Source organism: Schistocerca nitens, chromosome 2 (assembly GCF_023898315.1).
Source record: "Schistocerca nitens isolate TAMUIC-IGC-003100 chromosome 2, iqSchNite1.1, whole genome shotgun sequence".
Classification (NCBI taxonomy): Eukaryota; Metazoa; Arthropoda; class Insecta; order Orthoptera; family Acrididae; genus Schistocerca; species Schistocerca nitens.
The window spans coordinates 150,107,109-150,127,535 of record NC_064615.1 but is presented as its reverse complement, the minus strand read 5'-3'; the positions used below and the strand labels follow the sequence as shown (position 1 = coordinate 150,127,535).

The following is a 20,427-nucleotide window of genomic DNA, read 5'->3' as shown; positions in this document are numbered from 1 at the left end:
AACGTGCGGCAACTCGCGGGAGCATCACACAACACACCTGCTCCACTGCACTACTCCAGCCAGACTCTTTCTGCTCAGCCCGCGCTCCACGCGGCAGAGTTAACACTACTAAAGATCCTAAACACTTTCGTTCTCCACACGACCTATCGATGTATTCGTTCGATAGCATAGTTTTCCCTAGGCCAGACCCAGTGTATAAATACAACTAATATTCACAAAACAAACCAACATAAATGCATAAATATATATATATATATATATATATACAAACAGTAAAACAATTACAATATATAAAGAGACAGAAATGTCATATCTTCAGGTGACAAAATAAGGAAAAAAAATTTGCAGTGCAATAGATGGAAATAGGAGGATATGCATTTCCGGCGTTACATCCTGTCATATCAACTGGACTTGCCACTACGGGCAGATTGGTGCAGGGGCCTCCAGCAGATTCGACCCCTACGTCTCCTGTCGTCTCGACCCGTTATCATCGGGGACACTTCCGTCCATACGGGAAGCCTTCTCCTCGAGACTTTACGGCGAGTCAAACAATGCCTATGGACGTTAGCCATCTCCAGGACACCTCCATCAAGACCAGTGCAACAATTTCAAAGGGGGGAAAAGTGTTGTGACTCGCCGATCATTCAAAGCGCCGCCGCGCAATTACGCGCATCCTCTAGGTGCGGCGCTGTCTGCCAGCCATGCAGCAGCTGCGCCACCGAAGCGGCCAGCCGAGCAGCGGCCGCTAGACTGGGACTCAGTGCTCATTCGAATGCTAACGTGTACACATGTCTTGCTTGTCAACTTACTCTGTGACTTATATGTGTTGTGTCGTTCTGAAATATATTTGTTAAACTTGACGTTATAACAATTTCCACAGCTCCACTGAATACCAATAAGATAAGGCTGCAGTCAGTGTCTTGTCTTTCCTGTAATTCATGGAGTGGCCAGTGGAAATACAAGATTCAACCACTCCAGATTTGTTAGGTTGTAGAAGGCGAGTGGATCATTGGTGTTTGATGCACCATTCTTATATGGTGCATATTGTTTGTTGTGATACACCATTCTTATACAGTGCATATTGTGTGTCCTTTTGTCACATTGGCAAGGGATTTCATATATAACCTTTCACAGATCCTAGATGATCTGCCGTCTTAGCCAGTGGGAGAAAGATAACATGAATGTAATGCTTCTTCATTATTCTGGCAATTTTCATACGTAAGGCTATAGACTTTACATCTCTTTCTTCTTGCTCTTCCTTTGGTTGGTCTGGCATTTTTCATTGCAGAACTCTCTTAATGTGCTGTTTATTGAATCTAGCAATTTGGCCTGTAGCCTGTCGGTATTGGACACTACATGCACCCTATTTCCTAAAGTTTTAAGTACGCTCATAGTTTGTGAAAGATAATGGCAGCTAGATGCTTTAAGAATATACCAGTATGGCTGGTCTTCAGTACATGCAGCATCCTAAAATCTCATTCTTCTTACATTGAACTAATACATCCAAAAATGGTGGACAGCCGTTCATTTCCCATTCCATTGTAAATCTGATGTTTTTGTGAATAAAGTCAAGATTCTCAAGCAACTATGTGACCTTGTCCTCACCAAAGAATAAACTATGAATGTCTCATCAGCATTTCTCCTGAAGAGTTTTGATTTTAAAACTGAGAACATGAGAACTTTTTCTTCAAAATTCTATACAGATAAAGTAGCTGTCATGGGTGGGAGAGAGCTATCTGTGATGACACCGTCATTCTGTTCAAAATACTGTTTATCAGATAAAAGTAAATGGAGGTGAACAGGGGCTTAAACAATGCAAATAATCAAAAACAGGTACTTTAGTGAATAAGGAGATGACATTGAAGCTAAGCAATAAATCAGAGCTGTTAAGTTTAAAAATTTTTAACCTATTAATAAACGCTCCCAAATTACAGACATTATATTCACAGTTAACTACAAAAGATACCAATAACGAGGCTAAATATTGGCCAACGAATAAGCAGGTGCATCTGTGTTACACACTATTTTTCTAAAGATAATGCTTTGTAGTGGGAACTTCTGACACCGAATGTAACAGCAACACCAAACGTAGGGGGAATAGGTAGAAGGCACCGTAATAAGACTCGTCCGAGCTTTCCAAGAGATTTATTGTTTCCAACTATAGTGCTGCGTTCCCCTCAGTCTGCATCACCGGGTCCCGCAATGCTGAGCACACCACTATGCTGACTGCGAAACGGCTTGGCGTGAAATGGCTGCCTCAGCGACCCATGCCTGCACTGCTGTGTGTCGGCCTAGTACGTCCGCAACATCAGGACGGTAGCCGACTCAGCAGCCTTCGCCTCTGCCGCCTCAGTGCCACCCGCTGTAAGGTGACCCACGACATGCTCCCTCGCCGGTGTGGCTAAGAATGTGGCGACAACGAGTGCCCACGATCCGGCAGCTGAATCTGCAGCCCTTGCCCTGGATGTCTCCGGTGCATGTTGGGGGCCAAGACAACTGCCCGCAGTAGCAAGCCATGGAATGGCCGATTGCTGGCTGGCTACGGACCCCGTGTCAGCCTCAGAGGGTCTAACCAGCAAAGCACCGTGGACTGGAAAACTGGCGCCCCATCTACTGCTGCGAGTAGCCGGTGGTGTGACATGCACCACTGTCCAGGAGAACTGCCATACTTGAATGCCTTGTTAGAAAACCGGCACCTATTTATATCTGGCTTTGCGACTCTGTTTCGCTAATGCGCTGCGAGTCACGTACTCACAACACCTAGGTTGCACTAGTGGGCCCTTCTGCCTGTAACTTGCCCCATGCAAACCACTGCATTTACTCTTTTCAGTGGTTCGACGGCTCTGTGGCCTCCATTCTACTTCACAACCACTAGTCAGCGTAACTTACTGTCAGCAGGCCCATGCCTGACCGTAACTTGTGCACTCAGAAATGTTGCACTGAATCTAACTTTCCTATCTTAAACTGTGGTGCCGCTACATTATTCCCCTCCCCCCTTCGGAAAGACCTGGTCCCCGGGTCGACCTTTAACTAACTCTTAACTTGTTAGGGTCGTCACCTATGACATATTTCCTTACTTTTAGAAAACTTAAATGTGGTCTAGTACCCATTAAAACACGACATGAAACAAAACATAAAAATTCCTTACTGGACGACCACTGCTCGATCAACCCCTTACCTACTCGTCTCACGCCCTCGGTATTCAGTCCACTGGGACTTGGACTACCCTTGGTTCCCTCCTGGAATTGGCTCTCTGCCTGATCAAAATGAAAGCAACACATAACAAAGTTAAGGCTGCGAAGGCACTTAGCACAGAGGTGCCCACAATGATCGTCATTTGCCGTTGCCTTTCCCTATACTGAGCGACATGTTGCACAAGCTGTTCAGCTGAGCCAGCCACTGTGGCCGAGCAGTTCTAGGCACTTCAGTCCAGAACCGTGCTGCTGCTGCGATCACAGGTTGAATTTTGCCTCGGGTGTGGATGTGTGTGACGTCCTTAGGTTAGTTAGGTTTAAGTAGTTCTAGTCTAGGGGACAGATGACCTCAGATGCTAAGTCCCATAGTGCTTAGAGCCATTTGAACCATTTGTTCGGCTGATATGTGCCGCTCTTGCTCTAAAATGAACTGGTTTATGGATCTCAACAGACCTGGCTCCATATGAGACCTGAGTTTCTCCTGGCATATACAACTTTCAAATAACTTCTGGGAATTCAGCCAGGTTACCTGGCTGAATTCCCGGAAGTTATTTGAAAACTGGCTCCATAGTTTGATTTAACAAGGTCAGATTCTGCCTTGGCAAAATTTTGAAGTGGCTTCTAGACAGTACAGCTGTGGCTGTGTGACATTCAATTGCGAGACTCCTGAAATAGATGCTGGCAGGTGGAAGGTTGGTCCTAGTATGTTACACGCGGTTCCATTGATTAAAATTCCGCTCCCCTCGAGCCCTATGCATTTTGCTTCTACAAATACTCCCCGCTCAAAACAACTTGCTACTACTACCAAATTCTCATAGATGGAGAAGGCCCAATGCATCCTGACTCATTGCAAGCTCAGTTTTGGCTCCACAATACCCCTTGGACAGTCTATTTCTTTCTTCCTGGCTAAAAATAACTGCACCATGCATGTGTCCAGATTGGTGCTCATCACCCTGGCTGGATATACCATTACCTTCCCTCTATGGCAGCTTTGTAATTCCCCCCTTGTCATCTCGGCATACCAGTTGCTAGCTGCTGAAATCAGCAATACATCCTTAGTTTTCCTTCCACAAACTTGCTCAATGCTCCTCTTTTCAGTGACTTGAGGACTTAGATCATCATCACCTTTCCCCCCTTTTCCAAACGACTGCTGCCCGCAGCAGTCTATACTCAAAAATACAGATACAAAAATACAATGCCTAATTAATCTACGCAAACCCAATGATGGATAAGAAAATGAAAAAAAAAACTATAAATACTCTACTACTTTCTGGATCGCAAAGCATACGGTACTTCATGCTGTACTCTATCTTCCTGGTTTTCTCTGTGCTTAGCACCTCTCTTCACTCTCTCTTACTTCCTCTTTCCTTCCTGTGATATGCCTGGAATCACATCCGGGCAACCCTTAAATGGCCATAACCACCCAATGTGTACTATCATTGTCTAGTTGGCAGCTGAATCTTAACATTAATGGGGGATGTGCTTTCAACAACTTGCTGTGGCCCTTGATACCTCATGAGAAACTTCTTCGTTTTTCCCTTTTTGCATATAGGGGCTGGATAGCCTTACCCATTGCCCCACTCTGTACTGCGGTAAACTTCCTTTCCGCTTCACTGCGTCTTCCTGCCTTTCCAAAACTTCCGTATTCGCCTTTTGTACCCATTTCCAAACATCCCGAATTGTTCTCGCGAATTGACGTACAGAGTCACCAGTGTTTTCTTTCTGTAGCTTCACTAAATCAAATGGTGACAGCATTTTTCACCCGTACACTACTTCATGTGGAGACAAACCGGTATTTGTATGGATTTTGGCATTGTATGCACGTACAATATGCTTCAAATACTCGTCCCACCGATGGTGATGAGAATCCACATAAAAACTCAGCATCTTCCCAATTGTTCCATATACCCGTTCTGTCCTTCCGTTGGCATGTGGATGCAACGCGCTCGTCCTCAACTTCTTTATGTTCAACAATTTACACAGTTCCTTCAGTAAATCCGACAAACAGTTGGTCCCTTGGTCAGTAATTACTGTCTCCGGTGCACCAAACTTCAAAATCCAGTTGTTTACTAACGCTTACACAACCATTGCTGCCTGTAAAAATCACGTCAATGACTGTGCTAAATCTACAAAACCCTTCATGAACTTTCGACAGAAATTGCAAATTCCGATGAATGACTGCACTTCCTTAACTGTTTTCGGTTCCCAAAAATCCCTTACAGCCTGTACCAACCTCGGATCTGTTCGCACTCCATCCTTACTAATAATATGAACCATATATTTTACTTCTTCTAATGCAAAATGACACTTCTCCCACTGAGCGAGGTGGCGCAGTGGTTGGACACTGGACTCGCATTCAGGAGGACGACGGTTCAATCCCGCGTCCGGCCATCCTGATTTAGGTTTTCCGTGATTTCCCTAAATCGCTCCAGGCAAATGCTGGGATGGTTCCTTTGAAAGGGCACGGTCGACTTCCTTCCCCATCCTTCCCTAATGCAATGAGACCGATGACCTCCCTGTCTGGTCTCCTTCCCCAAACAACCCAACCCAACACTTTTCCAGGCTCAATGTCAAACGAGCTGCTCTTAACCTCATAAAGACTTCCCTTAACCACTGTCTGTGTTGCTCCATACTACTTAAAAACATTATAATGTCATCCAAATAGACAAGACACTGCCGTGGTTTCAAACCCCTCAAGACACTGTCTAGCAACCTCTGAAACTTTGCCGGAGCATTTTTCAAACTGAATGGCATTCTGATGTACTGGTAATGACCTCCAGGCGTAAAGAACGCAGTTTTTTGATGATCCTCTGGAGCCACCTCTATATGATGATAACCACTTGTCAAATCCATTGTATAAAAGTACTGGCACTGTCCTAAGTGATCCAAAGTCTCCAATATGTTTGGAATCGGGTATGTGTCCGTTACTGTTTTATTATTGAGGTATCGGTAGTCACAACAGAACCTGTATTTCTTAGTTCCATCCATAGATTTTTTAGGTGACAGTGCCCGCTCCCCAGCAACTATTACTGTGCTCTATAATACCATCCGCAAGCTGCTGAAATCCTCCACAATTGGCTGCAAATACCTTGATATTCTGTATAGTTTACGGTAAACAGGTGCTTCGTTCCCTGTTGGTACCCGATGTTGAATTAATGGAGTTGCTCGCAACAGCCCTTGCGGAAAAAACAAATCCTCAATTTCCCCAATAATTCTTCCATTTGCTCTCTTTCTCCTCCTTTCAAATGCTTAATTTTGTCATGCAATGCAGTTCTTTCAGCAGTTAGTCGTTGATCACTTTGCCTACCTCTCGAAGACGAATCTTTGTCATCTGGCACATCCAAATTTGCTACTAAAACTCCTTTTGTCAAATTCGCGTCTACAGCACTAAAATTAACCACGTTCACGGGGATTACTCGCCTGTCATTTCCCTCTTCTATGTGTACAATACTACGTTTCACAAAACAACCCAATGGACCCAAAACTTCATTATCCTCCAATGGTTCAATAACACATACTGTACCCACAGGTAGATTCGACTCCACACTTACCCAAAGCGAATTCCCGGTGCCACCAGATGCACACTCATGTGAATTAAGCCTTAATGCTAATGTACGCGGTTCAATTGGTTTGTTCATTACATTGAACGCCCCTCATGACAGCTCTGCATCGACAACAGTTTCCCGTAGCTGAAATAACATTCCACCAAGTTTCACAGTTCGTTGTCCAAGTTCAATTTTGTCATGATGTTGATGCAAGAAGTCTACTCCTAGAATCATGTCATAGCCCTCACTTTCCTATGGTACTACTTCCATGCATGCATCAAATCAGACTTTCCCTATGCAACCATGCAATCTATAATGTGGTGGGTCTAACTTCCTTCATCCCATTAAAATCTTAGTAGCCACTGACACTTGCGCCCCTGTGTTCAACAAAATCTTGAACTTTTTAGTTCCTATGGATCCTACCACTGAACATTCCACCTCTGCATACGTATTCGTAGCATTGAAATTAAACAGGAGCTCCCTTAGGTGGGTCTTGGGCCCCCTTTGCCGTTTAACGATTGTCCACCTCTACTAACTCCACTTCTCCATCCTCCACGCTGCTGATTTCCACCTCTTCATCTATTCCTCAGTGACTGGGTACATTGCCTCTGTACATGTCCCGTACGACCACACTTATAGCATTTTATACCCACTGCAAACACTGTTTGTTTATCACGTACCCCCATTGCCAAGTCTATTTCATCACATTGGATTGCCAGCTGAATGGCCGAATACAAATCTTTCGGAGTCCCTTCACGCACTTTCCGTGATATATGTGCCGGTAACCCCCACAAAAATACTTAAAGTGTCCATTGCTTGGCCTCCTGCAACAGAACACCATTTGCTTCATCGTTCTGACCTAGCTCGTAAGTACACTCGTTAATTTCTCTTATCCTGTCCACAAATTTCTCTGCTGTCTCCCCCTGTCTCTTTGTCATTTTACTCAGCCTCTCCCTAAAGTACCAAGCACTGCTCTGTTTCTTGTACTTTGTAAAAACCCCTCCTTCAACTGCTTAAACTGTCCTGTCTTCCTTAAGGCCTCAGAACACCTTACATATGTCTTCACTTCACCCATTACTATAATTTTGGCTACATGTAACAGCTGTTCATCCAACCAATCATTATCTTAGCTGAAGTTCCCAAGTTCTCCACAAATGAACACACATCCTCAGATACCTTGCCAGAAAATGGAATAATCAAACTTGTGGCAGCCGGATCAATCTCCTGCTGCGACATCCTAGGCAACAACGACTGATCCGATGCGGTTTCCTGCTCAGTTCTAGATGTTAATTCACTTCACAAGCGCGTATTGTCCGCATCAATTGTGCTACCATTTCCATCAAAATCCACACCGCTTCTGGTTCTCACACATTATGCGTCCGAGACTGTGCCATTGTGTTGCTTTCGTTCCCAGTAGTCCCTAAACAAAACATTTATTTAAGTACAAGAACAACCTGACTTACTACAGCTCTGTATCATCACACTCTTTATCATCATAAACCAATACAAAAGTAATCAAAGGCCATGAAAAAGAAAAAAATAATAAATTTTGCTGCCCCAAATACAATAACACTTACTCTGACAGCAAAATAATATGCCTACGCAAAACATCCAAAATGGCCTACCAGGAGCCATACTCAAAACACAAACAAAAAAAAGAAAGAAAACCTCCAACACTCAAATAGAAAAATTGGTCAACGCTCACCACGTTTTGTGACTGTAATGCAGGCAGTGGGCTCAAACGTTGTACTGTACAGACAATGCCCGCTATTCTGACACCAAATGTAGTGGGAACTTCTGACACCGAATGTAACAGCAACACCAAATGTAGCGGTAAGAGGTAGAAGTCACCGTATTAAGACTCGTCCCAGCTTTCCAAGTGTTTTATTGTTTCCAACTACAGTGCTGCATTCTCTCAGTCTGTGTCACCGGGTCTCGCAATGCTGAGGACATGTTGCGAAACAGCTTGGCACAGAATGGCTGCCTCAGTGACCCGTGCCCGCACTGCAGTGTGTCGGCCTTGTACGGCTGTGACGTCAGGATGTGCCGGTAGCCGCCTCACCGGCCTTCGCCTCTGCCGCTTCAGTGCCGCCTTCTGCAAGGCGGCCCGCGGTGCGCTCCCTCGCCAGTATGGCTAAGAACACGGTGACAACGAGCACCCACGATCCGGCAGCTGAATCTGCTGCCCTCGCCCTTCATGTCTCCGGTGTGTGTTGGAAGGCAAGACAACTGCCCGCAGTAGCAAGCCATGGAGTGGCCCGTCGCTGGCTGGCTACGGACCCCGTGTCTGCTACAGAGGGCCGAACAAGCGACCTGCCATGGACTGGAACACTGGTGCCCCATCTGCGTGTAGCCGGTGGTGTGACGTGTCCAGGAAAGCTGCCACACTTGAATGCCTTGTTAGAAAACCGGCACCTATTTATACGTGGCTTTGCACCTCTGTTTTGCTAACGCACTGCTCCAAGTCACATACTCACAACACCTGGGTCGCACCAGTGGGCCCCCTCTGCCTGTAACTTGTGCCATGCAAACCGCTGCGTTTACTCTTTTCAGTGGTCGATGGCTCTGTGGCCTCCATTCTATTTTGCAACCACTGGTCAGTATAACTTACTGTCAACAGACCCACGCCTGGCTGTAACTTGTGTGCTCAGAAATGTTGCACCGAATCTAACTTTCCTATCTTAAACTGTGGTGCTGCTACAGCTTGTAGTATGTGGTCCAAGCATAGTTTATGACTTTCATTTTGTTCTGAACCACTTTTTTCTTTCTGTACAGATTTCTGGACATTAGGTGGCTGTATAATCTGGGAGACAAAGAACTGCAACCCTGCAGTCTATTGATAGTTTCCTTGGGTAGAGAGCTGGAGTTTTTAATTTATTTCACTTGTTTATTGCTAAGCATTATCATCATATCATTGGTACATTTCATCACATTTTTTGCAGATGGCTTTTTTGTATTTCTCACAGACATCGTTGGTCTTGTTTCCTTTGCACATTCCAATTTGACACTTCTTCCACCTTTTTAATTTGCCTGTTCCTGTAGCCACTTCTTCATTTGATTGGCTTTCTTGCTCCTGTCACTCTCTTTGTTGTTTCCCAGTCGTGAATTCATTTACCAACTGGAGATTGAAATTACTGCCATGTCTAGAACATTATAAAAGAAATACGTTGGCCACCTCGTACAAGCAACCTTAGTTGGAAAATTGTGAATCATTTGATCGATGACATCACACTATAATTTGTGGTGTTACAAAAGCTAGTAATTTCTTATGACATTCTTATTCTTCTTTCCTTGGTATACTGTTATGCTGCATTCTGGCTTAGTCTTTTTCAGGATGATGATGGAATATAGGTCATAAATGTTCTTAAAACAGTTGGAAAATTCTGGGCAAATCTTTTTCTTTGTTTCTTTAAGTGACATTTGATTCTGTTGAAGTTCCTTGTCAAGCTGAAGTACCTTCATTGTTTTACAAATGACTATATGAAGCAAATAATATATTATCCCAACGGCTGCTTGTCCTTACCAAGGTACAGGAAGGTATCACAAATGGTTCTTTGGCGCGATTTTGAATTTCTTGAAATTCCTGCAATATTTCATCAGTGCAGCTGACAACATCTTCAGGTATGACACACACACACACACACACACACACACACACACACACACAGAACTGAGCTATCATTGACGCCTCCTATTTATCCCAACATAAACAGGGAATGCACAGGCATGAAGGTGCCAAATTTGGCAACCAGTAGCAAAAATTTCATAATCGGTTGTGTCAATGACAGCTATGCCATCTTCAGATGATGGACCAAAGATTCTGGCACAAGCACAAAGGCTGTTGTTTCTACTATGCACTGCCATCTGCCACACCAGTCCCCTCTGTCAGAAGTAATATGCCAAAAAATGCATCTCTGCTGTTATGCAACCATCCTTGTCATTGCCATCCAAATATTTAAGTTGATACCTAAGTGTCATCCCATATATGACCAATAGTTTCCCTTTGTGGTTGCCATGACTTTTAATATTACCAGTTCTGGACCCAAGTTTGAAGCCAGTATCTCTGTTCACAAGTGTTATGACTCTGCAAATTTCCACCACATCTTTAATGACAGTACAAAACATGGTTGGTCCAGACAAATGTGTCATCAATTTCTGATGTGTCTGTCTTCCACAGTGTGATGTGTTTTCCTACATGAGTTCCTATTGTTACGGGGAATCTTATGCACACTGTGGCATCTTAACTAACATTTCCTTCATTGAGCACAGAAGAGCTCTGAGTTTCGTTGGCAGATGGAAGAAGCATTTAACTGTATTTGTTCTGTAATCATCCTATTTTCAAAAAAACGCCACTGACGTATGGGGAAACAACTATTCCGGTTTTTCGTCACTTTTTTCCAGTTCTTCACTTTGTAACATGTGCTGGGTATAAGGCATAGTGTATCTCCCATTCACAGTATCTGCTTTGCAAAACTGTTGTAGTTCATCAGATAGATTGCCTGATTCCGATACAGCTTGTCCTCTGTGCTCGTGTGTGTGTGTGTGTGTGTGTGTGTGTGTGTGTGTGTGTGTGTGTGTGTGCGTGTGTGAGTGAGTGTGTGTGTGCGTGCGTGCGTGCGCATGCGAGCATGTGTGCGTTGGTGTATGTGTGTCTATTGTTGATAAAGGCCTTAATGGCTGAAAGCTATAATTGTGTGAATCTTTTTGTTGTGCCTATCTGCAACTCAGCATCTCTGCTATATGGTGTATGGTGAGTAGCAACTTGCCTTCTTTAATATTGTTACAAATCTTCGTTTTGGCATTCAAAATGATTAACAGTTGCCATACTTGCACGTGTTTGTCAGATTAAACTTATTTCTTAAAATTTACTGGCCAAACTTTACTTGGACATTTTTCATCCCAAGCTACCTGCATCAAGGACAAGGTCCAGTAGCACCTCAGTGAGGATACTGATATTATGGTCTTACTGGTGGAAAAGGCAACACAACTGTTATCCTCCCAACCTGATGTACTTAAGCAAGTTGAACCAGATATAGGACGACTCTGCATTTGTGTACTAAATAAGGATGCAATCTCCAATGTTGGGTAATAAAGTTGACAGTTAGTTGTAATCCAGCATCTGCCACTAGTTGACTTAGCAAAACTGACAACTATAAAATCTCCTTTTCTTTAATGAATCAGTAAGGTGTATGAGGAATGAGACAGTGGATTTGGAGTCTGAAGGACATTTGTGCAAAATTTTATGCGGTTTCATGTATTTGTGTATGTTTTTATGTATCTGTTTATATTTTTGCATATCTGTAAATGTTTGTGTGTGCCTTTATGTATTTTTGTATGCATTTTACTCATCTTTTCACTTATCCAACTCCTCTCACAACCATCAACCCCTATTTTGACCACTTCTGCATCATTCTCATTCTGTTTACACAATTCCTACCACAATAGACCTTGCTCCATCTTCCTGCACCAGTTCAGAAAAGTATCCCTTTCCCTGGCTAAAACTCAGTCCCACATCTTGTTCATCAAATTCTGGTTAAACCATGGAATCTCCCCCCCCCCCCCTCCTCCTCTCCCAAAAGCCCTAAGTGTAAAGATTCCTTTTGCTGGAACCCACCCCTCCTTTCATTATGACCTAAACCTTTTCAGTTTCTGCCAATCCCTAGTCCTCACAAACCTGGTACTTCAAAAACGCATCTTCATGGCACAGGCATCACAGAACCACCTATTCCTTTCCACCAAAACCCTCAGCTCCACAGAACTTTCAGTTCTATCAAAAGGCCTCACCTTTAGCCTTACACCCAAATTTAATCTCGCTGGACTTGTCAAAGACCTACACTCCTCCTCCTGATTCCTACAATGGAAGCACTTCTTTGCTACCGATCCCTCCAACCAAAACCACTCTAATTCCAACATTTAACCATGCCTCTTCCAGTTCTTACCACCATCCAACTGTGATCCTTCCCCCCTCCCACCTAACCACCCACTGTTCACCTTCCAAAAATCCCTTACCTCCAACTTAGCCTCACCATCCTTCCCCAGGTCTCTTCCTCAGAAAACCAACCTTCCAGTAGAAGAAAGAACACCCAGAAACGACTTGATCCCATCCCAGAAGTCCAACACAATCTCCAGTCCCTGCTTAAAGCCTTAGACCCTTCCCAGAACATCTCCCCTGAATACATTTCCCTCCTCACCCTTATGACACCCCACACACACACCTTCTACATGCTCCCCATAATCCACAAACCCAATCCTGGACACGCTGTTGTGGCTGGTTATTGTGCTCCCTCTGAAAGAATTTTGGCCCTCATTGACCAACACCCCCAATCAAATACCCGTCAAAGACACTAACCACTTCCTTCACTGACTCTCCACCATCCCCACTCCTTTGCCACCTGGACCCCTACTTGTCACTGTTGACACCGTCTCCCTATACACTAACATCCCTCATGCTTACGGTCGTAGCACTGCTGAACACTACCTTTTCCAAAGTCCTTCAGACTCCATATCCACTACCTCATTTCTCATATACCTTACTGACTTTATCCTAGCCCACAACTACTTCTCCTTTGAAGGGAAGGTACATAAACAAATACACGGCACAGCCATGAGCACCCACATGGTACCCTCCTATGCCAACCATATTGTGACCCATCTAGAGAGACCTTCCTGACCTCCCAAAACACCAATCCCCTGGTCTGGTTCAGGTTCATTGATAATATTTTAATGGTCTGGACTTAGAGCCAGACACCTCATTTTTCTTCCTTAACAACCTCAACCCCTTCTCTCCCATCCGCTTCTCATGGTCCTCTCTGACCCAGCATTCCACCTTCGTAGATGTTGACCACCTCCTCTCTGATGGCTCCATCCACACCTCTTCCACATTAAACCCGCCAACCACCAACAGTACCTGCATTTTGACAGCTGTCATCCTTTTCACACACAAAAATCCATCCCATACAGCCTGGCCACCAGGAGGTGGCATATCTGCAGTGACAAAAAATCCCTTGCTCAGTATGGTGGAGCTCTCACCAAGGCCTTCACAGACAGGCACCATCTCTCACACCTAGTCCGCAAACAGATCTCCCATGCCATTTCCCCTCACAGCCTCAATCCTCCCACCATCCCCAAGAACCTGCCACATAGGAGAATCTCCTTCATAACCCAGTACCACTCCGGACTGGAACAACTGAACCACAACCTTTTCCAGGACTTTGATTAGCTATCATCATGCCCTGAAATGAAGGACATCCTACCCAAGATACTTCCCCCCCCCCCTCCCCCCTTATTGTGGTGTACACAACCTCCACATCATCCTAGCCCATCCCCATACCGCTCCAATACCAACCCCTTGCCCACCCAGTCCTGTCACACGCTTATCCTACCCCGCGAGGGGTCAGGCCATCTGTGAAAGCAGCCATGTCATTTACCAGCTCTACTGCAATCATTGCACAGCTTTATGTTTGTATGACTACCAATCAGCTGTTCACCAGGATTAATGGTCCCTTCCAAACTGTGGCCAAGAGCAAAATAGACCATGCTGTGGCACAACATGCAGCTGAACTTGACACACCTGATTTCAGTGGCCTTTTCACTGCCCGAGCCATCTGGATCCTTCTCTCCACAACCAGCTTTTCTGAACTGTGCAGATGGGCATTATCCTTACAACACATTCTCTGCTCCCGTAATTATCCCTATGATAACTACTGTCCCCACATCCTCCACCCCCTCTTGTCCTATCATCTCCTCCCCATTCTCATCTCCCGCCCTGTTTATTTGACACAGTCTGCCAACACATACTCCTATCTTTCACTACTCCTCCCCTTTTTGTTCCTTTTTTCCACACCTCCTGACCTGGTGATATTCTAGTCCATGCATACTCCATCAGACAGTGTTCCTCTCTCCCCCCACCCGTACACTACTATTCCTTCCCCTTTCCCTCCCCCTCCAGGATGCTGCTTGCATCCCACGTGATAGTTGCATTCCAGCCCAAGATGCTAGAGTTGGCAGTCACGTGTGCATGAGGTGTGCTGGCTTTTGTGTATGAATGGTGCATGTCTCTCCTTTACTGTTGAAGACTGTGGCCGATAGCTTTATGTAGGTGTCTTTTAATTGTGCTTGTCTGCAACTTGACATGTCTTCTTTATGGTAAGTAGCAATCTGTCTTTTCCTACATTGTTGTATAATCCTCAAAGGTGGACAAGTATGAGGGGCATTCAGTACATAATGCAACACTTTTTTTTCCTCGGCCAATTTCAGTTGAAAAAAATCTGGAATTTGCTGTGGGACATTGAGGAATATTCCTGCTTCAGCCGTATAGTGTTTCATGAAGTTCCATTAGGTGGCAGTGCTATACATAGCCTTCAAAATGGCATCTGTAATGGAGGTCCATTCTAAGCAGAGAGCTGTCACTGAGTTTCTTTTGGCAGATAACCAGAGCAACACAGATATTCATAGGCACTTGCAGAATGTCTACGGAGACATGGCAGTGAACAAAAGCACAGTGAAACTTTGGGCAAGGCATATGTCATCATTGCAACTAGATCATGCAAACATGTCCAATCTCCTGCCTGCCATCTAGCCATACATATCTGTGACTCATGCAGTGTTGGAACATGTGGACACACAGGAGATAGATGGATCACCATGAAACACCTCACTGCACAAATGGACGTCTCAGTTGGTAGTGCAGACACACTCATCCACCAGTTGGGGTACTCGAAGGTGTGTGCCTGCTGTGTTCCTCAATGCCCAACAGAAGACCATAAAGAGCAATGAAGGACCATCTGTGCACAGTTGATTGTGTGTTATAAGGTTACTTATGACAATTTTTTGTTGAACATCATCACAAGTGGTGAAACCTGTGTTTGTCACTTTGAACTGGAAATAAAACAGCAATGCATGGTGTGGCACCACACCACCTCTCCTCTGAAGACAAGCTCAAAGCCACACCCTCACCCAGTAAAGTCATGGCAGGGGGATTATTCTGTTTTATGTCCTCCCTCATGGTGCAACAATTAACTCTGAAGTGTATTGTGCTATCCTTAGGAAATTGAAGTAACAACTTCAGTGTGTTCATCACCACATGAATGCAAGTGTGCTTCTCCTTTCCCATGACAGTGCAAGGCCTCACACAAATCTGCACATGTGAAAGTAGCTCAGAAAACTTTACTGTATTGTTCTTACTTATCCACCCTACAGCCTGGATCTTGTACCTTCCGACATCCACCTGTTTGGCCCAATGAAGGATGTGCTTCACTGGAAGCAGTACGTGGATGGTGAAGAATTTATTGATGCAGCAAGATGTTGGCCACACATTGACCATATAGTGGTACCATGCAAGCATGCAGCCAAAAGACTGGGGAATAATATGGTGTATTGGAATCCTGAAGAAAACTAACCTGCTTTCAGGGGGAGAAAAAGTGTTGCATTACTTACTGAATGCCCCTCGTACATACTCTTACGAAGTCCTGAACACTGTCTACATATTTACATATACTCTGTTGACAAATTGGTTAACATGCAGATGACCACGTGTTGAAAGACAGGCCTGGACTTGTACACTTTACCTCAGCACGCATTTACTGCATCATTAATTGAATGAGTACAAACTTCAATCTACAAGAAGATGGTTAATAAACATGGACTGACTGAAGCATTGTCCTGTTCTCCTACATACAGAAGAGTGTTTTGTTAATTATTGAATTTGGATATTAACTTTTAATTTATAACAGATAAAAGAGCACAATTAGTGATTATACAATTGCAATGAGTCAAGAACTAGTCTGGTTTAACTATGTGTTAGATAACTAGAAAATTGACAAAGTTGTATTATTTTTTTAATACATTGTATACTCCCATGGTGATTTCCTTATCTTGCCAAAATCAGCTTAAAAAAGTAATCTTCTAGATCAAATAATAAGCAAACTAACATGTTTTTCTTGTGCGAGTAGGCATTTTTGTAATCATAAAAATTAGGGCTACAAAACTAGGTAACGAAATTTAGAAAATAATCACCACTTAAAAAATGGAACATTCCAGAAGATGAAAAATTTAATTATGAATAACTAATTTCATATAATGTTTTTGGAAAAGATAAAATGCTTACTGAAAAGGGGGACAGAAGGGCGTTCAGACTAAATATAAGTATGCCAATACATTCGGACATATTGAGTAATAAAACTTTATGAAAGTCATATTAAGTAAGAAAGTAGCTGTTTTAGGTAATTCTTGTAGATGTATCATTCAGAAAAAGAGCTAAAATGAAAAAGAAATTATTATTATTATTATTATTATTATTATTATTATTATTATTATTACTATTATTATTAGAAATGGAATAAGAACAAATGGATGGTTCAAGCTTGCTCTGGTATGTCCAGTAGGTGTGTAGTAGTATGCAAGGAAAGTGTACTGAAAAATTATCTCTTATTCCTATTAGCACACAAAATGAGTGTTTTGCATAGGACAAATGTGAATGTAAAACTAGGTAAACGAGGAAGATGAGAGTTTAAAAGCCCATTAATATTGAAGTTATTGGAAATGGAGCAGAAACTCAGACTGGACTAGGCTGAAAGATTTGGCTGTCTCCTGTTCAATGATCCATGTCTAAATCTGCCTCAAGTGATTTTCAGAAATGGCAGGAAACTTAAATTTGAATGTCCAGACAAGCATTTGAATCCCATTCCTACCAAATGTGAGTTAACTGTCATGATCATGTGTCACAATATTTGATTTAGGTAAATAGAACCTTTGAGGATGCAACTAGATGACACCAAATAGTTCAGTAATGTAGTGTGCAGATTAAAGATGTCATCTCTTTCATCACACTGTGTCAGTCTAAGTAGAGTAACATTCCTTTCTTCTACATTTTTGGCTTCTTTTAAATATAAATTCAAGACATGTTTCTGCAGTGCAGTGTCATTTGCTAACTTTTTTCCATTTTCTTGCAGATACTGATACTGTTCCACAAACAGGCAATGCCATACTTCATCTACAGAACACTAAATAGAAATACTGATGATAGTGAAGAAGTCATGCAGTATGCAAGACTGGTTGGCATGAAATGTGCAAGAAGAATGCTGCTTGTGAGGGTTTGATGCTATGTAATATTAGATACACCCAAATGCACGTTAATATGTATAGTGACAGGTGCATTATTTGTATATAGCTGATGTTTGCTAAAAGAAGTTTACTAGAGTGATGTTCATGGAAGAATCTCTGGCTTCTTTAGTAACAAATTAAGAGATAATCCTCCTCTTCTTAAGTCTTATTGGCAGGTAGCCATCATACAGCTCTGATTCATAATGTATTTGTTGTGTTCATTGTCAATAAAGTTGTATGTTGTTACTTAATGAGGCTGCCTTCCTGTTTAAGTACCTGACTTGAAATATGTGGTTCTATTTACATTGGCGTGACAGTGCTCATAATTATTTGCAATAGTTTCTTTCCTCTTTTCCTGTTTAACCAATTTATTACATTGCCTTTATATTTTTACTTTATTTTCAAGTACAACAGTTTCTTTAATTTTGCCTTATTAGCATATTTAAGATGCTTCTGAGTGAATTATACATATAAACTATTCTGCTCCTCCATGATAATATTAACATGTGATGTCTCACTGAAAATACTGCATGATTTTCAAACTTGTTTTCCAATTAAATGACTTGGCTTTGTTGTTGTATTTCAAAATAAAACAATGCAGAAATAAAGTGAGTTCAGTTTGGAAATAATGACAGATATTGGGATTTTCCAAAATGTAATCAGGATATTATGTTTCATGCATTATGATGATTAATGTTTGCAAATTTTAATAAAAAATGAACTTTGATGAGTTTAATACATTATGCTCATTATTTCATGTGTTGTCTGTAACATTTTAATTCAATGACCCATTAGGTTAATTGTGTTCAGTTTCTAAAGCCAGAAAATATAAGTGCAGATAAAATGTTTTGACGTGGCAGTGAAAGAGTTTTGCTAAAATACACTAATTTGATATTTTAGGTCACTGGATTCAGCCTTAGCAAAACCTTAAACTTTTTTATATAGAATCATTTGCCACTATGTAGCTACCATCTACAGGTGCCCAGACTGTGGGAAAAAAGAGACTTTTTGATGTGGCAGGAGTGGTTGTTATTGAATTGGATGTATTGTTACACAGAAGGTCATAGCGATCAGAAGGCTCGTTTTGTTGTCAAGGAGCAAGTGAATTATGTTTGGGAGCAAGGTGAGCAGCAAGTGAAATTTATTTCACACCACGTATTGTGATTCTGTGGCAGTGAAGGGAGTGTGTCTTTACCCTAATTGCAAATCAAGATGATTTTATCAGTGAATATAATAGAAAATTAATAAGAGTCCTCTAAGGAAGTGATGTATTGGTCCCCATGGGTATGCTTTGAATTTGTTTGCACATTCAGCCTCCAAAGAAAAATAATGACAAAGACAGATGTAATTAGCCATATGTGTAATGAAATAGACCATTAGCTCTGGATTATTAGTGGTACTTGTAAAAATAGCTTTAAATATATCTCATATCTTTGTTGGATGAGCAGCAATGGCCTTATTCCAATTATTCTTAAAAAATGTTAGTGTAAACTTAATGAAATCCCATGCAACCAACCATTAGTTCCAGTCTGTCTTGTACTCCATCAAGTGCAAAGCAGCTGTGTCCTCCAACTCCATTGGGATCATTGTATACTACTCTATGTGTTCACGACATTGAACCTGTTTGTTGTCCAAAGGGTGAATGGACATTTCCAAGAGCAAAATAACTCATCTGGTAGCAGTGTAGATAATTTAAGGTGTAAAGACAACAAATTTCTGAATAGTACAGGTGCTGATTCATCAAAAGGTACTTAAAAAAGTCTGAGAACTTTGCTAGATTTCAGGCAAATGCGTTTTCAGAACTACACTGTGCTTGCACTGTGGCTCACCTGGGGTAGGAGTTGTGTCAGGTGGAGTTGGCAATTCATGGTGTCAGTCAGCCAGGATACTGTAGACATACAAGGGTTGTGTGTGTTAGGGAGGGGAAGCATGATATAGAACCTCCATATATTTTCCAGAAAATATTTCAGTTTTCATAGCTTTGCTCTAAACACTTCTTTTTTGGGCCTTTGTATCACACTGTACTTCACTAAGATGAGTATTTGCCTGAACTTTTTCATTATTGCGTTATTTGTTCTTTGAATGGAACGTAACACCCCTTCAATGCTGAAACTAATCTATACATGTGTATCATCCCTAACTAGTCAAGATCTCTTTCTAAACAATTTCTGATGAAAGAATGAAACTAATCAGGTGTAATATTAATTATCACACTGCATAGGCAATGTCTCCATTATTACTTTCAGCAACAAGACATGTTGTTATGTCCAGGTTGTTTCATTATGGGAACACACTGGTTGATTCTTCTACCTGCTCTCCGATGATACTTCTTCAAATCAGTGTTGCTTAGTCGAGCAAAGATCTTTACAAGCTCCTCTCAGATTTCTTGCTTAGTGGTTTCTGCTACATGTTGATCCTTTTGTTCCTTCTGCTGTGAACTTGATGTTTTCTCCGTGTACCTATTCATGTGATACCACAACTCTGGCCAAGGTAGTTTAAGATGGTATTTAGCTTCTTTCCTAAAACAACTCTACCCACTCATTGTCTGGCCCAGTAGGCAGCTCAACCCCTTTTCCTACTACTGGTAA

General features: G+C 42.4%; 1 protein-coding gene across 3 annotated transcripts in view; it reads left to right on the top strand.

Annotated features, from left to right (window-relative positions):
• Positions 1 to 18,481, top strand: part of LOC126235847 (arginyl-tRNA--protein transferase 1) — a 179,354-nt gene extending 160,873 nt beyond the window's left edge. Inside the window, exon 9 of one of the 3 annotated variants that reach the window (XM_049944713.1) lies at positions 17,689 to 18,481. In XM_049944713.1, the coding sequence (XP_049800670.1) occupies positions 17,689 to 17,835 (147 nt within the window). In that variant the 3' untranslated portion in view covers positions 17,836 to 18,481. The remainder of the gene's footprint in view (positions 1 to 17,688) is intronic. The other 2 variants (XM_049944712.1, XM_049944711.1) reach the window with 2 other exon arrangements.
• Positions 18,482 to 20,427: the final 1,946 nt, after the last annotated feature.